Source organism: Neolamprologus brichardi, chromosome 23 (genome assembly GCF_056152115.1).
Source record: "Neolamprologus brichardi isolate AB-2024 chromosome 23, ASM5615211v1, whole genome shotgun sequence".
NCBI lineage: Eukaryota > Metazoa > Chordata > Actinopteri > Cichliformes > Cichlidae > Neolamprologus > Neolamprologus brichardi.
Genome location: NC_142125.1, coordinates 17,308,697 through 17,329,375, shown reverse-complemented (window position 1 = coordinate 17,329,375; position 20,679 = coordinate 17,308,697). Strand labels below are relative to the sequence as shown.

The 20,679-nt window shown below is 39.3% G+C and overlaps 1 protein-coding gene across 1 annotated transcript; it reads left to right on the top strand.

The window, feature by feature from the left end:
- Positions 1-1,151: 1,151 nt before the first annotated feature.
- Positions 1,152-15,081, top strand: ftcd (formimidoyltransferase cyclodeaminase). Its single transcript, XM_087836343.1, has 14 exons — positions 1,152-1,287; positions 2,807-2,990; positions 3,065-3,193; positions 4,205-4,293; positions 9,131-9,310; positions 9,597-9,734; positions 11,650-11,781; positions 11,862-11,923; positions 13,495-13,621; positions 13,700-13,861; positions 14,016-14,059; positions 14,295-14,433; positions 14,670-14,765; positions 14,849-15,081. The coding sequence occupies exons 1-14, from the start codon at positions 1,234-1,236 to the stop codon at positions 14,930-14,932; spliced, it is 1,620 nt and encodes a 539-aa protein (XP_087692469.1). The 5' UTR covers positions 1,152-1,233; the 3' UTR covers positions 14,933-15,081.
- The last annotated feature ends 5,598 nt before the right edge of the window (positions 15,082-20,679 follow it).

The window sequence follows — 20,679 nt, the reverse complement described above, 5'->3', positions numbered from 1 at the left end:
AAATATTTCATTTAGTTAACAAACTGAACATTTTTGTCACTAATTATCTGAAAATAACTGATAATCAAAATGAATTTTTTTTTTTTTTTTTCTGAAGATGGTGTTGATGCACCAACATCAACACCATCTTCAGGACAAACAATTTTGGGTTTTCTTCTGCAAACCTAAAATTAAATATTGAGGTTCTGGTGCAGCAGGAAGAGTCGGCAGGACTTTGTTAGAGGCCTTTACTACAAAGCAGGAATCTGGGCTTGTGCAGTTAACTTCAGGGTAATTCTCAGTTTTCAGTTTTGAATTCTTTCTCATCTTTACTCTCAGACTTTTAAACACTATCAGGGCTGCAGCTGAAACAACTAACACTGTTAATTAGAATTTATCAGTTTCTCCTGTGCACTAATAATAGAGTCCTTTAGAGCTCTTTTTATTTGTAGTCAGCGTAGTTGTTAGATGTCTCTCTTTCTTTCTTATTGTTTTTTTCTCTCTTTGCAAAATCAGTCTCTCTGCTGTTCATTCCATGTAACAAATTGGTCACATGCTGCCAAAGCCACCCTTGTCATTTTACAGAACTTGTACCTAGACTGACCTGGTTTAACCTAATGTTGATACCTACTTTCTTATGGCCTCTTTGTCTGACTGATGATGTTAGGGTAGGGTAAAACCATAAATCCAGGTAACTGGAAGTTATTCTGAGTATGTTGAATTTGTTTCACAGAACAGAGCCCAGATGTTTATGGCTGTCCTTATATGTCTCACACTGTACTGAAATTGTCTAAAATTCAGCTACAGGATGCTAGCGAGACAGATCTCAGTGACCATAGAGCTAAAAGATAAAATTATTAGAATGAAAAGTCTATGTTTTATTTTAGTTTTCACAAATTCAGCATCAGTAATGCGTCTTGGGGTATGCTGACTGGTTGGTCAAGGATTTCGGAATAGAAGGAAGCATGCTTTTTCCCTTCTGGACTGGACTATGTCAAGAGCGCAGCCTGTGATCAGAAACTGAGACAGAGTTCTCTTATGTAGAAAAATTCTGCTGGCATTTGAAAGAGTGTCTGTGTGCAGAGGTGGTAATCATTGTCAGGTGACCTACATACCGATCTGCTGCACACAGTTAATGATTGACCCGCTGCTCAGTGTCTGTCTGAGGGGTTCAGAGGTTTTTGGAGGGGGGTATGTGAGGTTGGACTTGGGTGAAACTGAACTCTTTGGGTTTTCATTCAGTTAGCAGGCACCATGGCTCGGCTGGTAGAGTGTGTCCCCAACTTCTCTGAGGGTCGAAACAAAGAGGTGAGAGGAGGACTTTTCTGCCTAATAAACATTTAAACAGTTTAAAGTAAATAAGTAAAGGTGTGTGAGTATTATCAGCAAAATGTGATTCAAGTATGTGTGCTCATTGTGAATTGAAATGCTGTTTGACTTTAGCTTTAAAGTTACAACTGCAAGTGTTTGTATTTGCTGCTTTGATCTGTGTGTTTGATTTAATAATTTATATATCTTTGACATTGAGATGATTTTAAAAAATCAGAAAAAAACTTTAGGCTGTTTTGGCAGTTTGAGATCATGAGAGAGAGAGAATTGGATCATTCCCTGTGAACAGCACTTGGTGACCGTGGGGAGGAAGAACTTCATCTTACAGGAAGTAGCGTCCCTCAGAGGAACAGCCATCTGAGGAGAAAGGAAAAGAGAAAAGAAGAGCATAGCAAGATCCTAGACTTCATTCTTCATTTGCCTTTGAATTTAAAATAAAAACATTGACAGATTTCTGGATTTGTACTGAACAGGAAGTGCATAAAATGCTAGAATATAACTTTCAAAAACTGCAGTTCAGTAAAAAGTGATCAAGATATGGTTTAGAGTAATGAGATATGACATTAAACATTAAACAGCTAATCTTTTTTATCTTTAAACAAACAAAATATCTTTAAACTGCTCTGAAAACAGTTTAAATGTCTCAACATGAAATCTGCAGGAGACTGATGTGTTTAACGTGTGAGTGAGGTGCTCTTGAGTTCAGATTATCTGTTAAAACATTTGTTAAACAGACATTAAAGATTCACTCAGAGTAAAGCTGTGTACTGACCTTTGCCCTCTTTTCCCACAAGAGGAAAACAGTTCCACGGAAGTGGGAACATTAAATAATCAGCTGATTTTCTGTTTAACCACAGAACATGCTTGTGTTTTGACAAACTACACTGTTCTCATATTCCAGCAGCACTGGTTTGTAAAAAATCAGCTGCCAATCAAACCAGAGTACAGTCCAAATTGGACACCCACTGAAAGCATCTGATGCTTTATGATACCGAAAATACAAAACAGGTGAAGCTGAAACCCAACATTAAGAAAGAGAGAGGTTTCAGAGAGTATGTGGTTTTCAAACTGCAGCAACTGGTGTCCTCATAACAATGTAAATAAATAAATAGAGCCGATGCCATACATTGAGAAACATGTTCCTAATTTAAGTTTTTGATACTTGTTGCCAACACAAATTCTCAATTTTTTTATGTTATCTTTGTTCTATTTCCAGTTTAATGCGGGTTTTAAATCATTTCAAATTGTTTCCATTCTATTTCAATGACAGCTGAGTGTAAATTTCTAAAGTTTTAGAATCAATTCTGCATAAAATTCTGGTCATTCACTTCGTTGTGATGCTCATTAGAGCCATTATTACAGTCTAAACTCTGGCCACCCCAGTATCCTTACTCACAAACAAAGTGTTCTTGCTCTTTATCAACACAATATTTCCCTTGAGCTTGACTAACTAAAGCAGGTGAGCCACATTATTACAACTTCTCTATGAACTGTTTAGGTGATCGATGCCATCTCAGCAGCGATCTCCAGCACACCCGGCTGCAGCCTGCTGGACGTCGACCCTGGAGCCTCCACTAACCGCACGGTCTACACCTTTGTGGGCTCTCCTGAGGCAGTGGTGGAGGGGGCGCTGAACGCCGCCCGCCAGGCCTTCAGCCTTATTGACATGAGGAAACATTCAGGTGAGTCTGAGCCCAGCAGCTCATCTCAGGGAGCTGCTTCCTAACATCAAGGCATTAACATGTTTCCTGTCCAGGTGAACATCCTCGGACCGGGGCCATGGACGTTTGTCCCTTCATCCCCGTCCAGAACGTCAGCATGGACGACTGTGTGCAGTGTGCCAACATGTTAGGACAGAAACTGGCAGAGATGCTGCATGTGCCCGGTGAGGCTCATTAAAAAAAACAGCTTCAGCTTTACTGCAGTCAAACATGCAAGAAAACAAGAATGAGAAACAGAATAAAATTATAAAACTAAATGCCAATGTAAAATTTAAAAAAAATAGTCAATTTTTATTGTTTATTAGGAAAACTAAAAAAAACAAAACAGCGATACCTGGATAAGACAGACAGAGACATAAAGCACAAAAAGCAAGTAACACAGACAGACCTATGACAACCTGCAATGTTTCACAGTTGTGAGGTTTTTGTTGTTAAGCCTTTTTCTCCACACAGTGGTTTTCTAATGATGACAACAATGTCTCTTTGTTTTGCTGATCAGTGCCCAGAATTTTTGTGTGAGTTAGGTAAATGACAGAGGTGCTACTTAATTCAGAATTTCATATTGTAAGTAAACAAGTCTGGAATTTAATAAGTCTTTTGTAGCTGAGGAAATCAGACTGAAGTGGAAGGTTTTGGTTTGTTATTCAGGACTATAAGAGCTGTACGGAGACCGATTGCACAGATGCTAGTGTTGTATCAGTGGTGAGAGACCAAGTACATGAAAAAAAAAATCACCTGTCGCATTCAAATGAAGCCAAAGAGTCAGAAGTTGATTTATTTATTGTTTCTTAACTGAGTCAAAAGTCTTATCTTATCTTGACTTCTGAGATGACACTTTATGTTAGAGCCCAATAATAACATAATCCTGAATCCACTGTATTCCTGGTCATTCTTTTAAGAGCTGTTAAAACAGACTGGTCAATTTTGAATGAGTAAAGTAAGGGGAGTGGGGGTGCACAGAACTGGAAGGTTAATGAGTTAAAATGATTTGGGGGGGGGGGGGGGGTGTTTCCTGACTGCTCTGATTTTTAAAAACCACAAAGTGTTTTTACATTAGAACCAAAAGGGAGGCTTCACCCTCTCAGCAATAAACCCAAGATTCAAGTCTCAGCTTACTATACACTGTTTTTGGTTTAAATTCAAATTAAGGAGTAAATAAGGTTCTTTTTCCACAGTGTATCTCTATGGAGAAGCAGCTCGAACAGAGACCAGGAGAAGCCTTCCATCTGTGCGAACAGGAGAGTACGAAGCTTTGCCTGAAAAGGTGAGGACTCATCAAATCATTATCTCCTTTCTTCTTCGCTCATTTAGTGTTGTGTGGTTCTAACTTCTGAGAATTCAATTCAATTCAATTTTATTTATATAGCGCCAAATCACAACAAAAGTCGCCTCCAGGCGCTTCATAGATACAGAGAAAAACCCAACAATCATATGACCCCCTATGAGCAAGCACTTTGGCGACAGTGGGAAGGAAAAACTCCCTTTTAACAGGAAGAAACCTCCGGCAGAACCAGGTTCAGGGAGGGGTGGCCATCTGCTGCGACCGGTTGGGTTGAGAGAATGAAGACAGGATAAAAGACATGCTGTGGAAGAGAGACAGAGGTTAATAACAGATATGATTCAATACAGAGAGGTCTGTTAATACATAGTGAGCGAGAAAGGTGACTGGAAAGGAAAAACTCAATGCATCATGGGAATCCCCCGGCAGCCTACATCTATTGCAGCATAACTAAGGGAGGATTCAGGGTCACCTGGTCCAGCCCTAACTATATGCTTTAGCAAAAAGGAAAGTTTTAAGCCTAATCTTAAAAGTAGAGATAGTGTCTGTCTCCCGAATCCAAACTGGAAGCTGGTTCCACAGAAGAGGGGCCTGAAAACTGAAGGCTCTCCCTCCCATTCTACTTTTAGATACTCTAGGAACAACAAGTAGGCCTGCAGAGCGAGAGTGAAGTGCTCTAATAGGGTGATATGGTACTACAAGGTCATTAAGATAAGATGGGGCCTGATTATTTACGACCTTGTATGTGAGGAGCAGGATTTTGAATTCAATTCTGGATTTAACAGGAAGCCAATGAAGGGAAGCCAAAACAGGAGAAATATGCTCTCTTTTTCTAGTCCCTGTCAGTACTCTTGCTGCAGCATTTTGGATTAGCTGAAGGCTTTTCAGTGAGTTTTTTGGACATCCTGATAATAATGAATTGCAGTAGTCCAGCCTGGAAGTAATAAATGCATGAACTAGTTTTTCAGCGTCACTCTGAGACAGGATATTTCTAATTTTAGAGATGTTGCGCAGATGGAAGAACGCAGTCTTACATATTTGTTTAATATGTGCGTTGAAGGACATATCCTGGTCAAAAATGACTCCAAGGTTCCTCACAGTGTTACTGGAGGCCAAGGTAATGCCATCCAGAGTAAGAATCTGGTTAGATACCATATTTCTAAGCTTTTCAGCGCCGAGTACAATGACCTCAGTTTTATCTGAGTTAAGAAGCAGAAAGTTAGTGGCCATCCAAGTCTTTATGTCTTTAAGACATTCCTGCAGTTTAACTAATTGGTGTGTGTTATCTGGCTTCATGGACAGATAGAGCTGGGTGTCATCTGCATAGCAGTGAAAATGTATGCTATGTCTTCTAATGATGCTGCCTAAGGGAAGCATGTATAATGTAAACAGGATTGGTCCTAGCACTGAACCCTGTGGAACTCCATAATTAACCTCAGTGTGTGAAGAGGACTCTCCATTTACATGCACAAATTGGAGTCTATTAGATAGATATGATACAAACCACTGCAGTGCAGTACCTGTAATACCTACAGCATGTTCTAATCGCTCTAATAGGATATTATGGTCAACAGTATCGAATGCTGCACTAAGGTCAAGAAGGACAAGCACAGAGATGAGACCACTGTCAGAGGCCATAAGAAGATCATTTGTAACCTTCACTAAAGCTGTTTCTGTGCTGTGATGAACTCTGAAACCTGACTGAAACTCTTCAAATAAACCATTCCTCTGCAGATGATCTGTTAGCTGTTTGACAACTACTCTTTCAAGGATTTTTGATATGAAAGGAAGGTTGGAGATTGGCCTATAATTAGCTAAGACTGCTGGGTCTAGAGATGGCTTTTTGAGTAAAGGTTTAACTGCAGCCACCTTGAAGGCCTGTGGTACATAGCCGATTATTAGAGATAGGTTGATGATATATAAGATCGAAGAATTAATCAATGGCAGGACTTCTTTGAGCAGTTTTGTAGGAATGGGGTCTAAAAGACACGTTGATGGTTTGGAGGAAGTAATTATTGAAGTTAACTCAGAAAGATCGATTGGAGAAAAAGAGTCTAACTTAACATCAATGGTACTAAGAGTAGCTGTAGATAATATTACATCTGTGGGATGATTATTGGTAATTTTTTCTCTAATGATAAAAATTTTATTTGTGAAGAAGTTCATGAAGTCATCACTAGTTAACGTTAAAGGGATGGTTGGCTCAAAAGAGCTCTGACTTTTTGTCAGCCTGGCTACAGTGCTGAAGAGAAACCTGGGGTTGTTCTTATTTTCTTCAATCAGTGATGAGTAGTAAGCTGTTCTGGCTTTGCGGAGGGCTTTCTTATAAAGCAACAAACTATTTCTCCAGGCTAAATGATGATCCTCTAAATTTGTGACACGCCATTTCCTCTCCAGATTACGAGTCATCTGCTTTAGGGTACGTGTTTGAGAATTATACCACGGGGTCAGGTACTTCTGATTAGAGACCTTAGTTTTCACTGGAGCTACAGTATCCAGAGTCGTACGTAGTGAGGAGGTGAAATTATTAACAAGATAATCGACCTCTGTTGGGGTAGCGTTCAGATAGCTGCTCTGCTCTGTGTTGGTACAGGGCATTGACGATGATAACAGTGGCTGGATTATATTCTTAAACTTAGTTACAGCGCTTTCAGAAAGACATCTACTTTGATAAAGTCCACTCTCCACTGCTGCGTAATCAATTATTGTAAATGTAAATGTTATCAAGAAATGATCAGACAGGAGAGGGTTTTCAGGAAACACTGTTAAACGTTCAGTTTCTATGCCATATGTTAAAACAAGATCTAGAGTGTGATTAAAGTGGTGGGTGGGTTCTTTTATATTTTGAGAGAAACCAATTGAGTCTAACAACAGATTAAATGCCATGTTGAGGCTGTCATTTTTAGCATCAACATGGATGTTAAAATCACCCACAATAATTATTTTATCTGAGCTCAGAACTAAATTAGATATAAAGTCTGAGAAATCAGACAGAAACTCTGTGTAAGGCCCAGGTGGATGATAGATGATAACAAGTAAGACTGGTTTCTGAGTTTCACAGCTGGGGTGGACAATGTTAAGCATCAGGCTTTCAAATGAATTAAAAGTCTGTCTTGGTCTTTCATTAATTAATAGACTGGTGTGAAAAATTGCTGCCACACCGCCCCCTCGACCTGTGCTTCGAGATTTCTGGTAGTTAGAATGACTCGGGGGTGTTGATTCATTTAAACTAACATAATCATCCTGCTGCAACCAGGTTTCTGTAAGGCAGAGTAAATCAATTTGTTGATCAATTATTAAGTCATGTACTAACAGAGACTTGGAGGAGAGAGACCTAATATTTAATAATCCACATTTCACTGTTTTACTCTTTGGTTCAGATGTGGATACTGTATTGTTCTTTCTTTGTAAATGTTTAAGTTGTTTGTTGCTGGTTTTTAGTTTGTTTTTTGTCTTTTTGGAAGCTGACACAGTCTCTATGGAGATGGGTTTTTGGGGGGGTAGCAGGAGGAGAGAAGCTGCAGAGAGGCGTGTAAGACTGCAACTCTGCTTCCTGGTCCCAACTCTGGATAGTCATATTTTGAGGGGTTTAATAAATTTGTCCATATTTCTAGAAATGAGAGCTGCTCCATCCAAAGTGGGATGGATGCCATCCCTCCTAACAAGACCAGGTTTCCTCCAGAAGGTTTGCCAATTATCTCTGAAGCCCACATCATTTCTGGGACACCACTCAGACAGCCAGCAATTTAAGGAGAACATGCGGCTAAACATGTCACTCCTGGTCTGATTGGGGAGGGGACCAGAGAAAACTACAGAGTCCGACATTGTTTTGGCAAAGTTGCACACCGATTCAATATTGATTTTAGTGACCTCCGATTGGCGTAACCGGGTGTCATTACTGCCGACGTGAATTATGATTTTACTGAATTTACGTTTACCCTTAGCCAGCAGTTTTAAATTTCCTTCAATGTCGCCTGCTCTGGCCCCTGGAAGACAATTGACTATGGTTGCCGGTGTCTCTAGCTTCACATGTCTGAGAACAGAATCACCAATTACCAGAGTTTGACCCCCAGCGGGTGTGTCACCGAGTGGGGAAAAACGGTTAGACAAATGAACGGGTTGGTGGTGTACCTGGGGCTTCTGTTTAGGACTATGCTTCCTCCTCACCGTTACCCAGCCGCCCTCTTTCCGCAGCTGCTTGGGAACTGCCGGGGAACAGCTAGCGGGGCCTACGCTATCTTCGGCTGCACCAGCTACAGGGGCCTGGCTAGCTAAGGGTGAGGTGCGAAGCCGAGTCTCCAGTTCAGTAATCCTGGCCTCCAGAGCTGCAAATATGCTACATTTATTACAGATATCATTACTGCTAAAGGAGGCCGAGGAGTAACTAAACATCTGACACAATGAGCAAGAAAGTGCAGGAGGGACAGGTGAAGTAGCCATGGTGCTAACGAGTCGGCTACGAGCTAAGCTACTTTGGCTATAAATTAGGTAGTGAGTACACAGAAAGTGTGCTTCGGATGAAGCACGTGAAGATTATACTATGAAAAAAGAATGTATTTAAAAGTTGTTAATTAAACTGCTAAGCAAATAAGCTACTCAGAACACCACTGTGTTTGAGCAGGAACAGGAAGTGATACTATACCACAGAGCGAGCGAACACCAAGTGACAGCGCCACCGAATGATTTCTAAAAAAAAAAAAAAAAAAAAAAAAAGGTTTCTTTGTAACAGCAGGGTCAGTGATTGATTTTTTTTAAACTTGAAATATGGTTAACCACAAGAAAATTGTCTCTATTTCCAATTACAATGTTTTTCTCCCTCCAGTTGAAACGTGATGAATGGGCCCCTGACTTTGGTCCCGCCGACTTTGTACCATCTTGGGGCGCGACGGTAACTGGTGCTCGTAAGTTCCTCATTGCCTATAATGTGAACCTGATCAGCACTAAAGAACAGGCTCATCGCATAGCACTGGACATCCGGGAGCAGGGTCGAGGGAAGGACCAGGTGGGTTATTTATTTAGCTTTTCATGCTGTGGGTGTTGCTCGCTGTCATGACATGATTAAAATGTCTTTTTAGGATTTCTTTCTTTCTGTTTTGTTGATGAATTTTTCAGATTTTTCTTTTTTAAATCAATTTTTCCCTAATATTTTCCACTTTTTGGAGAATTTGTTGAAATTTCCCATTATTTTTGAATTTCTTATGTTTGTTCGAAAGGTTTACTTAATTAAATAGGACTTGATATGTAACTAAGTATTAAAATCTTTTTTTCTTCTTCTCTGTGTTCATAAGCCTGGGCAGCTGAAGAAGGTGCAGGGGATTGGTTGGTACCTGGATGAGGCTAACCTTGCTCAGGTTTCCACCAACATTCTGGACTACGAGGTGACACCCCTCCATGCTGTGTATGAGGAGATCTGCAGAGATGCGGAGGTTAGAGCTGTGTACTTTGTGTCGTTTCTGGGATGCTTAGAACTCAAATTACACTGCTGGAAATAGTTTATTTTGATGCACATGGTGTTTGTTTGCAAATTAGCATTATAATACTCATTTTCATTTTTCCTGTAGTATATAAAAATTGATGTATCTCAAAAATAAAATTATGAAGACACTCAAAATAAATTTCCTGTTGTTGGAAACTTTTTTTTTGCAACTTTTTTTTATTTACAGTTTTGAGGGATACACCTCTTAAAACCACTTAAGCCCCACGCCCCCGGTATCGGGGGCAAAAAGGAGGACATCTCGTTTAATCGGTTATAACACGGGATGAGAAATATAAGTCCAGACATGTGTGGTATCCACAGAAACCTCAGAATCTCAGCTAAAATGTCATATAAACCATTTCTACAACCACCAAACACATCGAAAACAAGCCATGATTAAACAAGCAGTTACGTAAATGCACAGAAGACCGCTAAACAAACAAAACCGAACTGGAAATTCTCCAGACTTCATGTAACCGGCTAAAGATAGGCTGGTTAGCTTCCAGAGCTATCACTGACTCCACACATCAAGTTTCACCACGATCAGACCAAAATTCACTGAATGAGCTGCAAAAGAAGACCACTAAAACACACAGCGGCGCAAATGCGCTAAGACAGAGATCTGCTTACCATCCCAATTTCCTCCATTATTTTCGCTGGTAGCCGGTAGCCACATGATTACCAGTAGTTACCATGCCTACCTAGAGCTGTCAGAGCTGTTTTCTGTCAACAACCTCCATTTTAGACCCACCTACAGACACGTGACTGGACAGACGCCACATGCAGCAAATTTGGGCCCACGTCTGATTGGTTTAAGTGACGTGAACGTGGCATCGTTACTTTGATTCTATTGGCTAAAACGATTAAAAAAGAGGTGTCAATCATGCAAATTGACCAAAAGAAACCAAAGTTACAGCCCCTCGGAGTTTAAAGGGCCATTGACCAATTAAATGCTTCATGCGCACTGCAGAAAAGGGCCATTACCATGTAAATGTGTGGTTAATTCTTCAAAAATATATTTTTAAAAAGAGCATTTTTAGGCCTGTTAATAAAATTTATTAATTTCTGCTCTTTAATACCTAAAAAATTCAACTGGCATGGTGTCCAATTATGTGCCAAAATTGGACATTTTTGTACAATGTCTGGATATTGATGTATTGACAGGGCTGTAATTTTTCACTGTTTCACTTTAGAAACATAGATCTTTGCACAGATGATGTTTATATGTTGGTTACTGAAATCCTGGAACCAAATGTGATCTGAGGCATATTTTTAAAAGGGTTAGATGCTAAAAATAAAAAATAAAATAAAATAAATTAGGCGAGGATAAAATATACTTACTTTTTCTGTGTTCCAGTCTCAGTAACTTTGACACAGTAATATCTGCTTCAATATTTACACCTCTGATGAAACTTCCCAAGTGTTAGCTTTATTTTGATACCAAGATTGTAAGGACAGAGTTTGTAATTGCAGAGAAATAATCAATTAAATTTGGGCATTACATTTTCGAGCAGGAAGCTCAGAAACCCCCTTTGTGCTTAAGAGGTTAAATCTCTCTAAGTAGAAATATATGTGTAAAAAAAAAAAAAAAAAAACTAAAAACGATTTTCATTTTTTTGTGGTTTATTGCACTTTTTTGCAATTTTTGTGGTTACTATAGACTTAATGCATACATATTATTAAAATTTGAGCTATAACTGTTGTATTAACGTATAGCAACTTGAAATGTTCCCAAAAATGGAACTACAGCATGTAAAAATATAAATATAAGCTCTGGCAGAATATGGTAGATCTTAAAGGGTTAAGTAAAGACTAACAAATCCTTAGACTGTTACTGACTTAATTTTTTCTCTTTTGTCTTTTAGGACCTGAACTTGCCTGTGGTCGGCTCTCAGATTGTCGGTCTGATCCCTCTGAAGGCCCTGCTGGACTCTGCTGACTTTTACATCCAGAGAGACCGACTCTTCATCATCGAAGAGGAGCACAAAGTCCGACTGGTCAGCAGATGACTCTTTTTTTTTTTTTTAAGATATTTTAATAAATTATAGGATCTGATTGTTTGTTTGTTTGTTGTCAGGTGATCAGTAAACTTGGCCTCGACTCCCTCGGTCCGTTTAATCCAAAGGAGAGAATCATAGAGTGAGTATTTACAAACTGTGATGTAGTCAGCTGATTCATTATATACTTTATATCCCGAAAAATATATGAGAACATCGAAGAACATTCAGCCCTTATAATGACAGGATTACATTTTAGTCTGTGAGTAATAAATAAACAGAAAGCAGAAGGACATTATAAATCCTATAAATCTAGAACATTTGTGGAGTGGACTGAGAAAACTGCCAAACCCACCTAATAATCATTGAGGGTTAGTAAGTTGTCTGTGGTACCAGATTTTACATCATGTTTGTGAACTTCTGAACCCTAGCACACCAGTCGGATGCTTCTTTTCCACTGAGATGATGCCAGCATTTGTTGTATTTTGGTGTCTTTTAAGGACCATATTTCAACAAATGTGAGAACCATTTCGTATACAGTGTTAAGGTGGGACAGGTCTTAAAAAGAATCATGGTAGACAGAATCTGTTGGTTGAATCAGTTATTTTTTTTATAGTAGTCCCTCCAGTAGTTACTGATATCAGTGGTTCCATATCAATCATATTTGTATCAGTGATATCTGATATCTTGTATCAATGTCAGTTTGTTCTGCAATGACAATATCAAAAACTGTACGTCTCTCACTTGCAGTGCCGTCACTAGAAAAGAGGTCAGACGTGTGTTATGTGTTTTCATGAGGGTCCTGTTGGGGGCTTTAGAGTTTCTATAGTCAGGTGCTCAGAAATTCCTCTTTGTAGATGGAGCAGTTCATCTGTCTTCATCTGAGGCAAAAATAATAATAATAATAAATTGAAACATGCCAATGAGAGCCTGATCCTTATGGTCCATAGTCCCAGAACTGTGAGGCTGTGGTTCACCTAGTTTGAGGCCAAGCGTCCAAAACAGTAGTTTGCTTGGCCTCAATGAATCAGTTACTGGCCTCAGAGTGAGGTTAAGAACTGCATCTAGACTTGTGGTGCAGATAGAGTTAAGCCTAAAGGTAAAGTATTTGATTTACCAGTTTGATAACCATTTAAACCTGCAAACCATCCAGAAGCATCAGTTCCATTTGAGGGTTTCTGAGCACATTATTAAATTCCGGTTCTTTTGGATTCTTTAGGGCCAAGAAAGACACGGCTCAAAAGTGGTCCTTTTACTTTAAAAATAATCTTTATTTTACATATCCGGGATATCGAGACCTGAACACAAAACACACAACCCCAGGTCTGAAGCACAAACGGCAGCCTAGGTATTTATATACTTGCTCTCTACGTCACACCACACTTTAAGTTTCAATCAAACAGCCTAGTTGGTTTCATTTTCTACTGCAATTACCATGCTTCTGCAAAAGCATGCAGTTTCCTGTCAGCACTTTGGCACAGAGTGTACTCAGAGTTAGGCCTTTCTTATATAAAGCAATATAATCAGCATATAAGCATTTAAGATTATAAATTTAAACCTCAACAACATCCAGCATCAATCCTGTGACAAACCCAGAATATTTTAAAATAAAACAAAAGCTATATATAACATTATTTGTCAGTACTATATAGCAGATGATAAAGGATGATGATATCTTGTTAAAGGTAGGTGTGGTGTGTATCACCTGTGCAGGTACATGGTGAAGTCACAGGAGGATGGACAGCTGGTTTCTTTGTCTCTGCGGCAGTTTGTTCAGAGCGTTGGTGCTCGGACAGCAGCTCCCGGAGGAGGATCAGTTTCTGCAGCAGTCGGTGCAATGGTACGAGCTTTTAGGTTCATAACAAAATGATACAATTCTACTTTTAGTTACTTATTTTATTTCGTATCCCTCCTGTAGGGGGCCGCACTGGGTGCCATGGTTGGTCAGATGACGTATGGGAAGAGGCAGTATGAGAATCTGGACAGTGTGATGAGGAGGCTGATTCCTCCATTTTATCAGGCCATGAATGAATTGCTGGACATGGTGGATGCCGACTCCTCCGCCTTCAACAGCTACATGGTGAGGAAGAAGCTCCAACACCTGCAGAGCCTCAGAAACATCTGCAGGCACCCATAACCATTTCCACTCTTTACTTCTGTCACTGTAACCAGAGTGTGATTATGTTTTGTCTTCATGTCAGATTTGAGTTGATCATATTTGTCTCATGTTGTAGGCAGCACTGAAAATGCCAAAGAAAACTGCAGAGGAAATGAAAAGGTGAATACTCAAGACTTTAACACCACCAATTACTGCTAATGACTGAATGTCGTCAGGTTACATTATCATCTTTAAAATGTCCTTGTAACTTTCAGAACCACGTTTCCACCTGTGATCATTTTTTAAATAATCAAATATTCACTTTGTTCTTTTTACAGCTGAAAATGTCAAAACTGATTTCATTTCTGTCAGCTGCAGAAACACTTCCTGTTTATTTGTTTGTTGTTCTCATCAGGAGAGAAGCTGCGATGCAGGAAGGACTGAAGCAAGCAGTTGCTGTCCCATTGGCTCTTGCTGAGAGGATCAGCATCCTTTGGCCGTCTCTTAAAGAAATGGTTGTCTACGGAAATTTTAGCTGCAAGTCTGATGCTCAGGTGTGAAAAAACACTCATTTCTACTTGTTCTGCTCAGATTCTCTGAAGGTTATGAAGTGCACCTTCAGCATTATGGTGATATAAACTGAGAGGAACTTTGTCTTTTACTAGTGGTGTGTTAAAACATGAATGCATATTAAATCTTTTAGTCTTTACTCCCACTTTTCTGTCAAACATCGCCTGCAACAGCAAAGCTGTAAATAAACCCACCTGTCATGTTGTATTTCTGGTCTCAGGTAGCAGCTAAAGCTTTAGAAACAGCTGTTTTTGGAGCATACTACAACGTCACGATCAACCTCAAAGACATCACAGATGAAGCCTTCAGAGCAGCAGTAAGTGTGTCCATGAGGTTCTTCAATGCTGCTATTGATCTGCTCTGCTCGTGAATAACTCGTTTTTTTTGTTTCTGCTGCAGATTCAGAGGAGAGCGTCAGAACTGCTGCATGAAGCCAAAGACAGCAGTGCCGCCATCCTCCATGCTGCAGAGAAAAGAAACTGAATAGACCGAAGAAATAAATACAGTTAAATAAAGCTGCACAAGGAAGATAATCTGACATTAATGTGACTTTAAACACTGAAGAGCTGGATACAATGAATGTATTACAAGGGAAAATCTTCAGAATAAAGAGGTTACTTGAAATGGTAAAAGTTTTTAATTTTTGGTCATTTCTTTCCGTTCATATTCACAGAGCAGAATAACATTTTATTGTAAGATGATTTTCTGTCGGGACAGATTATGTTGCAGTGGACGAACATGGTACTAGAAATACTGGTAAAAATGTTATCGTATGCGATGGCAGACCGTGGGGATGTGGGGAAAGAGGACCCAAACGCCGGACTCCTTAATGAAGACAGTGCATTTATTTACAGTGAAGTAAATAATCACACAACAATAAATCCCTGTGCGCCCCTGACTCCCATGCCGTGTCTTCCTCCCAGTGTCCATGCTCCATGTCCTCGCTTCCTAGTGTCCGTGCATCCTGTGCTCGATGCCCTCTTGTTTCCGCACTCCTCCTGGGAAATCACATAGGCAGACGTTGGACAACCTCAATGTGACAAGCTCACACTCACAGAACTGACGGGAAGTCTCACGCAACAATCCAGCATCGAGGAGAAACCAGGGACAGCAGTACAATGCACACAAGCCATCAAAAAATTTACAAATCCATAGACTGCTCATGAACCCTGCACTCTTAGAAAGGATGTGTTAAAAAATTACACAAAAAATTGTTGTTGTACTATTAACACATTTTGTGCGAATTTTAACACAACATGTGTAAGAAAATGTGTAAACACATAAAAAAATGTGTAAAATACGGAGCCCCGCAGGGGACATGGGAGAAAGAAAAATTAAGACAAACTTTTGCGAGATCTCGCAAAACAAACTCGGACGCGCAAAAGTTTTGCGAGATCTCGCAAAAGTTTTAGCCGCATTCTTCGGAGGCCGCCAGCTCGAAGCCGACCGGGAGGTTGAAGCACGATGTGCCGGGAAAGCGGTGTTCCTCCCGGCTGTAGTAGGTCTCGACCTCCCGTTAGCTTCGAGCTAGTGGGTGTCAGATCTCCGAAAACGTCGGAGCACTTTTGCAAATATATGTTATGTCTTGTAAACCGAGCAGGTATCTGACGTTTACACAACTACATTCACGCCTCAAAATATCTTAAAAGTGTATTTTGTGACCCAGAAAGAGTAATATTACAACTAAGTAGCTGCCGCCATTGTTGGAATTCAACTTTTGCGAGATCTCGCAAAAGTTTTGCGAGATCCTGGGTTTGTTTTGTGAGATCTCGCAAAAGTTTTGCGAGAAAATGTTGGGTTTCTGGAAGAATGTGAACTCTGAATTTATATAAAATATAGGAGTTATATAGGAGCTTTGAGTTTAAGCACTGTTAATTACTGCTTAACTATACCTAGCTAACCTTAACTTAACAGTCTTGCTAACATATCCTACTCTTAATTTTAGTATTAGTTCTTGGCTTTAGTGCCATACTTCATTAGTGTTAATGTGTTTTTGGTAGTATTTTTATGTATTACTTTATTCATGTATTTATGCATTTACTTTATTTATGTATTACAGTATTCAGAAAGTGCTCTTAGTACTAGTGTTGTAGTTGAGCTAGCAGCTCCGACAAGCATTCTGGTGTCTATGAGCAACACCAGACCTAACCGTAGCAGTGTTGTGTAAAATGACAATATTGTCGTCAACTCTGAATATAGCAAATGCAGTTATCACCGCGACCATTCTTTTACTAGCACAGAATAGGAACAAAGACTGAGCAACTTTAGTTTGATGTCTCCTCTCTGTCTTCTGTTATCACACTTAATAGACTACATTTAGTAGTGTTGTGATAAATATTTGTTATAATTACTTATCACTGGTTAACATGAAATATACCTCATATTGACAAAAATAATGATTTTTAAGCAGTTAAAGCAGTTTTTGCATCTAGTATGCTTAACTAAATTATGTGTGCATTCTTTTTTAAGGCTTGTTTCTGGAAACATGATCGGATATTGTTTCTTTTTTTATGCAGAACTTCTGAGGAAGTAATAGTCAGTGTTATTTAAAAAACAACTTGACCATGCAAATTATCTTACTTATTTAGCCATGTGTTTCTTTTTTTCCAGCACACATATGACAACTTAGAATCTGTCAAAGTCCTTGTAACCACTTTTATAGATGAGAAAGAGATTTGTAAAAAAAATTCTTAATGTCAGCAGTGCCAAAGACATCATAGGTCAAAGCCAAGCTCAGCACATGGGCTGTGTGCTGAGCTAGATAGGCTGCTAAAGTATAACACTGATTTCATGGAATATATTGATGTTGACAGTAAGGTAGACATTAAGGACTTTGATAGATTCCATATCTTCCTGTCAGCCAGAGGGCCACCAATGAAAACCTCTCTTGGGGAGATTAGACAAAATCAGGTATACTTTGCATTTCTCCAGTTTTCTAAGTCATAAAATGTGTTTTAACAGTTATTAACTATTAGTCAGGATCAGATTTGTTCACCAATTAGCAACTATAAGATAAAATCAATTTAATTATTATTCAGAATTTCTTTTAGTCATTGCGTTATAATCACGATAATTAAGAAACCACCTTCGTCTGCTGCAGCTTTTTGAGTAAACTCACACTTCTATGCTCTGTGAAAATTTGCTGTCATGGCTTTGAAGATTACTGCAGAGAGGTACAGTGTCTGGTGTTGCCTTTACACAGTCTACCATTACCACAGAAGAACAAAGTCAACCCCTAAAGTCACTACTCAAGAGGAAAGCCCCACAGATTCTTAAGGAGTATGAGACTACAGGTACCCTGTCAGTGGCATCAAGGAAGCTTCTTGTGAAGACTTGCATTGGGGATTTGGTGGAGAGGTGTGGAGAGTAAGTATAGCACCTTACTGCACTTTGTTAAATTTTTGCAGTGAATGTTTCCCTTTAAAAATGTTGAAGTGCACAGAAGTAAAAAAGGTTACTTCTGTTTTCCAGTTACCAAGTAAAATTCAGGGTGGTATCGACGATACGGATCCAATATGGATACAAAAACGTATTTTTTTTACTGTATCTTTTATTGTATCTCAAATTATAGCTTCATAATGATTACAAGACATCAGATTACTTGTTCTTATCACTTAATAATTCCCTATCCATTATGCTAGCAGTGTCCAAGCATTCTTTCTTTGGTTTTCTTTTCTTTTCATACATAAGCTAGGAGCTGTGTATTTTACCTTGAAGAATTTGCCACCAGAGTGGAAATCCTCACTTACAAATATTCACCTGTGTCTTTTGTTCAACTCAATTGACAGGGAGGTATATAGATTTGACAAGATTTTGCAACCACTTCTTGATGACTTGAGATTTCTTGAAAATTCTGGTCTAAATGTGGATTTAAAAGGTCATAGCCATCAACTATATGGTACAGTTTGTGTGTTAACAGCAGAGATGGGCAGTAACGTGTTACTTATCAGGAACATGTAAGCTTAAACGAACCAAGCAAAACTGGTGTGAAAGAGGAAAGAGGTTAAATTAATGCTTCGTCATTTCATTTATGAGGAGAAGTTGATGACTTTGGAACAGCTAAATGAGAGGATTTCCAGTTTTCAATATGGATATGGAGACATTAAAAACAAGTCAAGTGTTATAATGAGCTTGAGAACCAGTGAGAGTGTGTTAAAACAGACGGCATCTCAAATGTGGTGCTTTTTACTGGTCTTGCCCTTTGTGTTGGGAGATTGTGTAGACCAAATAAGTCAACATTGGCATTTATTGATTTTACTGAGAGATATGCAGTATCATCTTTGCACCAGTCATTACAAGAGGGCTTGCAGTATTCCTAAAGAACTGATAGTAGAGCACCATACTCTTTTCAAACACCTTTATGCCACAAATCTTATTCCGCAACATCATTTTATGATACATTATCCAAGGATGATGGTTTTATTTGGACCTCTGTTTGTTTTGTTTGGACCATCTGACCTCAGGAAATCACATGAAAGGGTGGAGCCAGGTTTCACATGAGCTCACCCGAAACCCTGGCTGATTGTGACCCACACCCGTTTTCACACCTTGGCTCATGTGATTAGGTAGAGGATCATCAGGGGGTCCTTTTGTCCCCCTTGAGGGGTTACTCCCACTGGGTTTAAATCTGGGACTCCCCGACATTTGACCTTAGAACTGAAGAAGCTTCTCGGATGAGAGGTGAAACGTCTTCAAGCAACTTAAAGAAGTCCAGACGCTTTTTTGTCTAAACTTTGGTGTATGCGATTTGAAGCCAAGCACAATCGATCTAAAAGACTAGCATATTCAGTTTGTAACTTCAAAAATGTGTCAAAAACATTGGCTTTTAAACATCAGGTTTAACACATGTATTGCTATAAGCATAGTGATAATCTAGCTAAGAAAATGGATGTCTCCAATCCTTATCTAGTTAGTGTGGGGTCACTAGAAAAAGCAGATGTCTGTTGTTAGACAACTTGAGGTTAACCCTTGAACAAGACCTTTCTCTGACTAGTACTATTTTGTGTCACACAGTATTGATGTATACGGAGAGACTATAGAACTGGTTCCGTATTGACACTAAGAAGAGACCTTTGTTTGGTGAAGTCATTCATATCTTGCCACAGTCAGTTAATGAGTCTGTCTTCATGTTTGTGAGGATTCTGAAAGTCAGCTTCTTTGATGACCATTTTTATGCCTATGCAGTGGAAAGGTCAAACTAATATGAACTGATAACACTGGCTGAAATTTTTTATTTTCGGCCTTTATATATAGTGACAAGCTTTGATACTGTAGTGTCCCTCCGACAGAAGACAGAGACAATCAGTGTTCCGGTTACCGGTGTTTATTAAGAATAGTAACACAGAACGCCAAAACAACAGGGAAAAAACGTGCTCTCCAGAATCAAAGCAAACCCCCCGACTCTCTCCTTTTTTCCGCACACACCCACCACAACACTCTCTAACGCCCGAGCCCCAAACACTCTCAGCCAACCACACGCATGCTCTCCTCCAGACTCTCTGTCATTGGTAGCTGATCTGATTGACAGGCCAACCGGCCTCTAGACTACTACACATTCAAGGACACTCAGTAAATCACCATGCTGCCGGTGTGGTCCAACTATGCCATGAGTGGCAATTCTGAACACAAAACACTGATAACACAATAGTCAATTAACTTGTAACCCAGTGTGTTACAATACTAATTTAAACCCAAGGTACAAAATTGTATAACCTGGATGCTATATTTGCCAAAATGTAAATATGTTTTTCTGTTTGCACGCAACTGCACATTTGTTGAATGTTGACAATTTGTTGAAGATGACAACTGTTACCTTTTAAAAACTTGCATTCATGTATTGTCTGGACATGATTATATCAGAACACACACACACACACACACACACACACATATATATATATATATATATATATATATATATACATACACGCATTACTGAGAGTTGAAAAACTGTCTAAAGTCTTTCATCTTTAATAAAATGATCAGCGTTCTGCTTTTTATTCTTTATTTGTCTTTACTTGTTGACTTGTTGTTGATTGGGATATTTTTGTTTGTTTGTTTTTAATATGAAAAGCTTCAGTGATGGTCTGTGTCCACCAGAGGGCAGCAAACACTCATCAATGGACCTGTTGTTTTACCTTCTGGGCACAGTGAGGGGGAGGAAGAGGAGGAAGGAAGAGTGAGGGTCATGGGACCTTGTTTACTCGTCCTGAACCATGTGAGTCATATGA

Coding starts and splice junctions, on each gene's coding strand:
- ftcd (XM_087836343.1), top strand. CDS start 1,234: ATGGCTCGGCTGGTAGAGTGTGTCCCCAACTTCTCTGAGGGTCGAAAC. Junction 1,288..2,806: donor CTGAGGGTCGAAACAAAGAG/GTGAGAGGAGGA, acceptor TGAACTGTTTAG/GTGATCGATGCCATCTCAGC. Junction 14,060..14,294: donor ACTGCAGAGGAAATGAAAAG/GTGAATACTCAA, acceptor TGTTCTCATCAG/GAGAGAAGCTGCGATGCAGG.